This window comes from Hydractinia symbiolongicarpus, chromosome 4 (genome assembly GCF_029227915.1).
Source record: "Hydractinia symbiolongicarpus strain clone_291-10 chromosome 4, HSymV2.1, whole genome shotgun sequence".
NCBI classification, from domain to species: Eukaryota; Metazoa; Cnidaria; class Hydrozoa; order Anthoathecata; family Hydractiniidae; genus Hydractinia; species Hydractinia symbiolongicarpus.
The window spans coordinates 24941825-24952065 of record NC_079878.1 but is presented as its reverse complement, the minus strand read 5'-3'; the positions used below and the strand labels follow the sequence as shown (position 1 = coordinate 24952065).

The following is a 10241-nucleotide window of genomic DNA, read 5'->3' as shown; positions in this document are numbered from 1 at the left end:
AAAGAAGAAAAAACTTGTTCTTATTAACCAGTATTTATGTCAAGATATAGCTACATCACCCAATAATAAACATTTTACAATATTATGCTTCGTCAAAATCAACACCTTCAAAACTCACTTTTAGGATGACTAGACAAAACACTTGGGCAAGCTAGCTATTTAAGCAGAAAAGCGTTTAACTTGGGCTTGTTAGAAGTTTTTTGGGTACAATAACATTGTAAGAAATTTTGCACCCACTACAATTCTACTATTTCAAAAACATAGCTTTTAAGAATTATTTTCTGCTGTCAAAAAGACGCAAGTAAGTTCGAGTAGGTTGGTTGTAAATGAAAAATGGATGGAGATTTGTGTTAAGCAACAAAAACACGCACACTACAAATGATATTCAATGGTTGTATTTTATTAAACAGCACATTGGTGAATTCTACTGTCATGCGAATGTTTTTAGTGCTTCACACATTATTGTGTGCAAATTATTCGCTTCAATTCGAAATTTGTGCTTCAAAGATAATATATTAAGCTACAGCACCATGCATTTCATACAAACAAACAAAAAAAACGTTTATAAATTACAGTAAATGATTGACAGCAAAAAAATACTCTATACCATGTTGGCAACCTACACCAAATTGTGAATTTTTTAAATTAATTTACAACATTTTTGACATATGTGTACATTACTATAAAATAACAGCAGAATGAAGTGGAGAAAACGGTAATAATTTGAAACTTTCTGTAACAGTGAAAGAGGAACAAAAAAAGAACCCGAATAAATATCCTACAAAATTACACATGCCAAAAAAGGGGAGCAAGAATCATTTAATAATACAAAACGGTACGTCTGACCACGGAAAAACAACAGGCAGCTTTCTACTGATTATCAGCAACAGCCCAAACTATAAGAAAAAAAGATAACGCCATTAAAATTGTATGCACATCTCTTGAAAACAGAACTTATTTTTCCCGATCAACATGTGGTTCATAAGATCGTAGAAACTAAGAGAATCACGTTTTTAAAAAAACTAGAATCAAATTAGGCTTGATTCAAAAAAAACAAAAAACGACCAACCAACTAGTGTTGCCAGTAGATTAAAAAGAATAAAGGTGGTTAACTAGAAGTGTCCACCTAACACAACGCAACAGAACACGTGCCTATAAATCTAGAAGGGGTAGGTTTAGAAGTATCAGCTATACGACATGGGGTGTTGTGAGTCATTATGCCAGTATATTTAAGGTAATATAATATTTTTAAGTTTGATGTCGAGATTAAGGAGCACTTACTGACGATAATTGCGATGATAACAAGAATAACTACGATTAAAATGATCCACATCTAAAAAACACAAACACACTTACTATGCGAAACTATGTAAATAATACTGCTGAAAAAGGTTCCTATAACATTTCTAATTGAATTTTCAGGCTTTTTAGTGACTGATTTGTATCAAAATTAAAAGAAAAAATATCTGAAGAATTAAGAGCAATGTTTAAAAAAAAAGTGCTTACCTTGCAATTTTGCCACCACATTTTTCTTTTTAACCTTCCAGCAGAGGTTTCAAATTGTGACGCACCTGCTTGAAGGGCGTCCGCACGATTGTCAAGTTCAGACAGTTTTGTATCTCTCTCTAATACTTTGTCCATATTTTGTCGCATAATATCAACAACCTAAAAGTTTTAAAATACATCTGTTATGGTCAAAAAGTTCTGTTTTTTCTGAAATGTGTTACAGGTCATTTTTACAAAGTATTGTTTACCTGATCGACTTGTTTTTGCGTCTGGCCCAGCCTATACAAGGAGAAAACATGAACATTTTTCACTAACCAAAAATGAGTTTGAACTGAATTTTTGTTGGAATGAACTATTTCGTGCAAGAGAATAAAATTCGTCCTTTGTACCAACAGATACTCGCTAGATGAGTGCTGTTAACGAGGCAGACATCTTTCACATGTTTATCAATGAGACAGAAAAAGGTGTTAAATGTTTTTCAGCAGTCATGTTAACACTATGGTATCTTGGTTATGCATTTTAAATAATTTAAATACAGTAAACAAGGTAGCTTCAGAAAAACTCAGAGGCAGTAGTTAAACCAGGCTACAGTATTCCAAAACATCATTCACGAAATCAAACCAACAATATTAAATCAACAATGCATAAAAGTAAGGAAGAAATTAAATGCAAACTAAAGAACTTTTATAAATTATAATAAACTATTGACAGCAAAAAAACTATATACCATGTTGGCAACCTACACCAAATTGTAAATATTTAATTAAGTAACTAACTTTTTTGACATACATGTACATTATAAAATAGAAAAGAAACTGATTGCACTGTGACAATACAACATACCTATCTCCAGTTATTGGTGTCTTTTCGCCTGACCTGCAAGAAAATGATCAATTATGAACTACCTTAAGGAAATTAGTTTCTGCAAAGTTGGCAAGTCCTTATATTTTGTGAGGATTAAATTTCGCAAATTTCGCGATAAAAGGATTTGATGACATTTTAATTGTTAAGGGACTTAATTTTCGCGAATTGTTGAAAATTAATTCTTTTAAGGTAGAGCATTTTTTTAATAAAATATTTTTACATAAATGCATAAAATTTTTTGTATTATTAAACGCTTATATTTTGACCTGCATTTTTAAAACCCAGCAACATTTAATCTAACAAGCAGACATGGTAAGGAAAAGTGTCCAGACGCCTTTCAACGTGCTGTGATTTACTTATATATTATAGAGATTTTTAGCTACACACCAATTTTAAATCTTCTTAAATGTTATTATCGCTAACCTGCTAGGAATAAGAGGTTTCTTTGCTTTATATTTTTGAATATGCTCAAGAGACATTCATCACATTCACCTTTAGCTAAGATTTTTTTCATTTTTCATGGAAAGAAAAAAAATAAGCAATGATGATGAGAGGGAGGGGGGGGGTCTGTGATATAACATACTTCAAAGCCCTGAAAGCCAAAAGTTATAGTATATACAGTATATACATAATGGAAAACTGAAGCATTTTTGTACAGTTCGAAGTCTTGTGAAAACTTTTTTTAGAAAGGTAAAGACACGTAAAACATATGCAACACAAGCATATATCCTACTAAAAGGAATCTCATGACAGAGCTTAGAATTGTTTTTAAAAAAACCTTGCTCATACGTAATTTCTTTTACTTAGGTGGCAGTGACCCCTTTTTAGCTGTCCAAATAGCTGAATTATTTACTCTGTGTATTATTTATACCATTTTTTTACTCTTTCCTAAAAATATAGGCCTCAATACATAATAACATGATTTTTATTAACACTAAAATTGGTGTGTCAGCAGAAATTTTAAAGGGTTACTGCCACCTAAAACATTTTGCTACTTATAAATGATCTCGTGTACCTCACATTAGGATTAAAAAATGGGATATCAGATTTTATAGTTGACATGCATATATATTTTCAGCTGTCATCCAGATATTGAAAAAATGGCTGACATTATAGGTGAGCAATGCCTTAGCAAAGTTTTAAGCTTTATAACCAAATATTTTTATTACATAAAGATTCCCACACAGAATTCCAACACTTTCACACAAAGTTTTGAAGTTAGAAGTAAGCTTTACCTGTAGCTGTACAGTTAACCTACAATGTTGGATGGAGACTAGTATATTGTGACCACATTGACATTTAATTCTAACTACGTGTGTTATCTTACAGGGATCACATTTTTTTCCTCACCAGACCTGCAATGATTTAGCGGTTAGACATTTCCGATTTCTGAGTTATCTTATTACTTTGTACTATAAATGACCAACTTATAAAGGTGTTTTATGAAAGTATATTTTTATGGAGCACTAATTCTTCAAGTTTAAAATTGAGTGTTTATTTAAATTTAAGAGGCCAAGATGCTAAATTTAGATTTGGGACTGAATTCTTAGTTGGTCATTCACAAAAAATTTTTCTAAATTCTTAGAAAAAACAGTCTTAAAAGTATTAACGTATAGTTTAATTTTATCAATGTTACATTTAATATGTAAAATAGGGATTCGCTGGGTTTTAAAAATCATTTGTTACTTTATTTAAACAAATTTTAACATTAACGTTACCCATACAGAGATGATTGGTCACTGATTCGCGTGTTTTCATTCCTATAATTATTAAGAAAGACCAATAATAAATTAACATTTTGTATTTAAACTTTAGAAATGAGTGCATAAACATAACCATGCATTGATGTACACATAAAAATGTGCACCTCAAAGTTTTTTATCATTTTTTTTGTATTTCAAAGGCACGTTTGGTGCACAAAAAACCGCATTACCATTTTTAGTTTTTGAATCCCTTTCTAAAGTTGTTTACACTTTCTAACACAATACAGGCCTGCGATCCTCATCACACACCTAAAAGAAACTTGGGAGTGTGGTGTCTAGCACGCCTCAGGACCTGTGTTGAGAGCGATGCATAAAATAAAAAATCAACAGTTTGATTTCCGATGTTAAAATAAAAATTATTTCTAGTTGATAAGATTTTAAATTTGTACCAATTTCAGGTTATGCATGTCACACAAACAAATGAATGTTGGCTCATTGAAGAGAACATCTCATTTTGTCATATAAATTTTTAACATTTGTAATTTACATATTAAATAATTTACCTGACCAGTGAAATCCTCGTTACTGAGCCCCCACAACAGAAATTTCCCGCGACAGGTTTTAAAGCCGGAAAACTCACACCAGGTTTGTTGTTTATATTTTCTTTGTAATTATCTCTGGTGGTTTATTGAATGTATTAGCTTGTTTTAATTATACTCCTTCGATTTTATAATACACATTTTTGTTTAAACACGTGTTCGAAAAAGCATTTTTTAAGATTTAAAAATTGAATAATTTTCATTCAGTGAAGACGTTCTATTATGTAGCAACAGCAACTTAATATTTATTCAATAACGTAAAAATACTTCAAAACTTTGCGAGCTTTTTAGGAATTGTACGCCTACTATACTTCATTGCACCATTAAAAAGACCACAGTCATGCACTGATTGTTGCATGCCATCGCAACTTTAGTGACCTACTGCACACAGGTCATTTTACTCATGACCAGGCCTGCAATGAATGTACCTTACTGTACTTATTTTGATTGCTATTCCCATTTGTGCATTTTGTGAATTTTGGCCAAATTTATAAAATTATGAGCCTATCAGAGAAAAAAAGAGCAAAAGTCCCATTAAGAGATGCTGGGAAAAAACATTTTAGGCATATTCTATATGACAAAACAGCCTATATTCTATAGGCTGTTTTGTCAATTAGTACTAAAAATTTTACGAAAAGCTGGAATTATAGACTGAACTTGGCATGTATAGAAAATTAATTGTGGTTATGTGAAAACGAGGGACAACATGAGTCTTCGCCAGCGATGTTTTATAAAAGATGCTTTGTTTTGTGTTACAGTTTATACTACAGTTATTCCAACTACAGCTATTACGTTTCTTGCTGTGCTGTTTTTCATATTTTCAATTAGAAATGCAAATGAATGAAAGTTGTTAGAAGAGCTGAAATGGCTGTTGTTTGTAGCTTTGAAAAAATATAGTTATGTAACTTTGTGTACAGCAACGTTATTTGTTTACATTATGTTATTAAAGCCTTATTAAAGCCTGCCATCATGGTTTCCTGGCAAATGAACACTACAGATTTCTTGTATTAACAGCATAAAAATTGCTACTGGTTAATATTTTGTACAAGCAAATGTGAATGCAATCAAGATAACTAAACTATGGCTTATAAACTCTAAGAAGGAAAAGTATTTAAGAAAATAGAATTTAATTTAAGTCATAATGATTGATAACTAGTTCTTGTCTAAAATAACTTCTTTTTTTTGTCGCTTCTTTGATTTTTACTGTAGATACATAAGGAAAAAGACCTAGGAAGCATATAAGGTTCTCAAAATGCAAAAATCTTAACAATGCTTTCAATCTTTAAATTATACTCTTCTGAAAAAAGTAAAATTTTAAATTTAGATTCATCTTGGGCAGAATCAAAATGTGGCAGTTTCAGAAGTCTAATTCCAGAAATACAGCAACATTTGAAATTTTCTTGGTACAAAGCTGAGCCACTGATAATACCAATAAATAATTCAATAGTTCGAAATTTCAATGCAAATATAATTCTTTTCACACCACATTGTTTTAACACACATTTAGATTTTGCTGAATGGATATTTGTATACTTTCAAGGTTTTCTGCCTGGCAGCAATGTTGAAGCCAACTTTTACTTTTATAAAGTTATGTTATTGCCATGTATTGTAGAAAATAATCGATAGGCAATAATACTGTCCATTTGTGAGCCAAACTAGGGGTTTTGTAATCAAAAACACCATTATAATTGCACCTGTAATTATAGTAATAACCAAACAAATTTCATTACTTCATGTGAACAGGCAGCAAGGATGTACAAAATAGCATTTCTTAGAAATATGCAGTTATGATGGACGACACTTGTCAAATATTCCATGGGCTAAAAAACGACTAGTATCTTAAATACTACTCTAATTTACAACGAACCCAAGAAACAATAAATCTTGCTAATAAGGAGTCTTTGAAAAATTAATCTTGGAATACTGTATGATGTTTGATTGGTAAATTTGCATCATACATTAAAAATGTGAAAATTAACACAATGATAAATTGCAAAACAATAAAAAATATACCCTTACATTTTGGTTTTGTTTATTCTTCCCTGCTATGTAGTGTCTTTACGAAATTTGTTCTCTTCCAAACAATGTTCTAAAAAAAGAAATTGTCATGTTAAGCAAATATAATTACAGTCTGCAGTGTCTGTTGTAACAAGATTCAGTTTTTTTTGCAAGGTTTGACTCGAACGTAATATTTGATGGCATCCTTTTCTTACTTTTTTTCTTAATTTATCCGAATGCCATTTAAATCAGTCATGAGTTTATAAATGGGTTGTTGTGGATTACTAAAATACACTGAAAATCCACAGGAATTTATTACAATTATACTACTTTGTGGATCTGTAGCATGAAAAAATACACACAGAAAAAATACAGGGGTTATTAAAATATTCTCTTTGGTCAACATCTAAATGCCTTATTCTAGTAGAGTTTAGGGATGTAGCCATAAGATAAATAAGTAATAAGACTAAATATGTATGAACTAGATTGTATTACATAATTATTGTAAACATATACTTTTAATTACTGGTTCTTGTCAAATGCTTGCAGGGTTTTTTGTATAAAAATTATGGGGTTTCCTTTTCCCTGTAATCACCTGAAGCATTATGAAAATACAATTTCTTGACACATGTGACCAGTAGTAGGCTGTTAATGAACAGTTGTGTGAAGATCTGTTGCTTTAAAATGGACTGTACTATATATAGCTATATATATTATCTCAAAGTCAACGTCTCACAAAATTGACTGCACTTTTTACTAAGACGAACAATCAATACCTGTCCCAGACAGTAGAGGAACAAAGTGGCTATTTTGGACAGGTCAAACTCAATTTTTTTTTCCAAAAAGTGTCATTATTGTTAAAGGTCACGTCACAAATTTAGAAATGGGAAGGGGTTAACGATGACTCATTACAACATTATGGTTACTGTAAAGGAAACAAATTTTTTTTGAGGTTTTTTGCAAAAAATTCATGATATATGGAAAAAGAAATTCTCTTTTAAATGACAAATTTTATATTCCATGAAAATATTTCAATTATCCCTTTTTTCTAGAAAAAGCCTTTTCAGAGGTGTTATATCCTTCACACCTACAAGGAAATATATACAAAACGACTTTTGCATATTTTTTGTAAACATTATGCATGATATGGAACTCCCGTATAAAAATATGCAAAATAATATTTTTTAGATAGTTTACTTTCACCATCGATATATATATATATATATCGATGGTGAAAGTATATGTTTTTGGTCTCTTTTTCCGAAAGCTCCCTATTGACTCATTGAAATTTTCGGTAATGGAAAGCTGAATAAATTATGCACAAAAAGTTCCCGAACTAGCGAATTATGACGACAGAAAGAAAAAAATATGCATTTTTTTTGAATGATTATATATAATAACAAATTCATCTAGCATTCAGAAACAAACAAAAAAATAAATATATAAAAGTATTGATAAATTAAAAGGTTTTTTTTTGAGACTACTCATCAAGTGAGTTTTTTCCTTTACAGTAACCTTAATGGTCATTAAAAACTTCTTCTACATCAAACAAAAATTACAAATCGATGACATCATCACTGACAACAAAAATAAAATTGATGACTAATATATTATAGGAATGATCAAATAGACAAGATAAGTGTTTCATTTTGGGAAATGAAAAATTTGAGTATATATTCGGCAGTTCATATTTTAATTCTTAGGACTTATATTTTCATTGTAAGTGTTTCCTGGTTTTTACGCATTTTACTGCCCTCTTAACAGAATTCTATTAATATTAGCCATATTTAATCAATTTTCATAAGAGCATAAGAGACCTTCAAAAGGTGAAATTAGACATACATGGCTAACTTATGGGTCTTCGAATTTAATTATTTTTTAGTAAAAATGGCACCATAGTATGGTGTTTAAGGTAACTTTTACTAACGTGTGGCAAAAGACTTGATGCTGAACTATACAGACATGCTGTCCCTTTTAAACAGGTTTCCTTGTGACTTCACAAATATCTTGTGTTAGAGTCACACGACAAACCCTATTCTTTGATCGTAACTTTTTATGTATATTTTAGGTCAGTAAACGGTTACAGTAATTGAAAAATATAAAATTTTGTTATCATGCTACCATCACTGTATTCTGCCTAAATGACAGTAGCCATGCTTAGATGCCTGGAAACAAGTTTAATATGCACTAAAGTGTCATTTAAACAGTAAGTGTTGGGATTTTAAATAAATAATAAATTGGTAGGCTTGGCCCATTAGCACTCTCATTGAATAAATTCTCGAATCATAAAAAAAAATTCGTTGGAAGAACATTGCAATCAAAGGAGACATATTTTTGGGTTCGAATTTTAGGTTATTTAGGAGACTGTAAAGGGTCTTCAATTTTTTATGTAATTTAAGAGATTTTAGGTGTGGCCACCCTGCATACGCAATTTCAGAATTAGAATACCATCTAGAGGCTAGCCATGTAAAATATGCACATCTATCTATCTATCTACAAAAGACCTAAGAGTCCTAAATATGAAGCTGACACCATAAACATAAGCAAAAACATCCCAAATTAAAAGGGGCAAATCTGTCAAAGAGCTTATACAGTCTAGCACTTTTTGTAGGCTTTGCAACAGAGTCCTGCTTTTTCTACTAGTTCTTGTTTAATCAAAGCTTCTTCTTTGTAACTCTGACGGTGAAAAATCTGTGTTTTTCCTCAACTGAAAGTGTTTTGTGTATTCGCACACTTGTTCTCTGTGCGAGTAAAAATCATGAAAGATTGTCAGTGACAACTTTAAATGTTACTGCATGAGGCTGATAAGACCCAAGAAATTCAGGGCTTTGATCAATGGAATTCTTGACTGATTTTCCCTTCTTCATGACGAGCACATAATTTTTCTAGTTTTTTTTTGAAATTTTCAGACCAAGTGGAGACTCTTTTGACTTATATAGTCAAATGACTGTTTTAAAACAACAAAGCTTAAACAAGAAATGGACTAACTTTATTTGTGTGGTCAAGATTCTCTTCCTCCTTCCTTGACTTTTGATGATTACCAACCCTGGCTAGCTTTCGCTGATCAATCTAAAGTCGGGACAAGGAAAATAAAACTACTCTGGGTTAGCCCGCAGACCAATATTATTCTCCTCTTGTTAACGGCTACGACTCCATTTAGCACTGGCTAAGGAGTACAACATGTTATATCTGTAACGACACAAAAATTCCGACAGCCGCCGACTGAATCACCTAACAAAAATCGACCCGACATCCTAACAACACAAGCATATTTCCATGTAGATAGGTCTTAACCAACATAATGAACCATAATATCTCACATAGCCCTTAGCTTAGAATACTCTCTATCGCTACATATAATAGATGCATATTTTTTCCATAGTAGATAGGCCATAACTCCACATAACTACTGTAATAATAATACTCTTTTTATTTACCGTACATAGGCCATACGTAATATGGCATATAATGCGTCGCATAATTGTAATAATGCTCCTTATTACTACATATAGATGCATAAACTTTACATGCTGCAAGCTACGACGGTAAAATCGGCGATAGGAAACAGAAT

At 31.3% G+C, this 10241-nt stretch overlaps 1 protein-coding gene across 3 annotated transcripts; it reads right to left on the bottom strand.

The window, feature by feature from the left end:
• Window positions 1–14: 14 nt before the first annotated feature.
• Window positions 15–9816, bottom strand: LOC130642000 (vesicle-associated membrane protein 3-like). Of its 3 annotated transcripts, none has more exons than XM_057449056.1 (8): window positions 9659–9816; window positions 6692–6761; window positions 4089–4130; window positions 2350–2382; window positions 1755–1785; window positions 1507–1665; window positions 1282–1333; window positions 15–896 (listed from the first exon to the last, which is right to left on the bottom strand). In XM_057449056.1, coding segments are annotated over exons 2-8 (345 nt in total). In that variant the 5' UTR covers window positions 6694–6761; window positions 9659–9816; the 3' UTR covers window positions 15–870. The 3 variants fall into 3 exon arrangements, with proteins under 3 accessions (XP_057305039.1, XP_057305040.1, XP_057305041.1); XM_057449057.1 differs by having other exon boundaries at window positions 4095–4130; XM_057449058.1 differs by lacking the exon at window positions 4089–4130 and having other exon boundaries at window positions 9659–9814.
• Window positions 9817–10241: the final 425 nt, after the last annotated feature.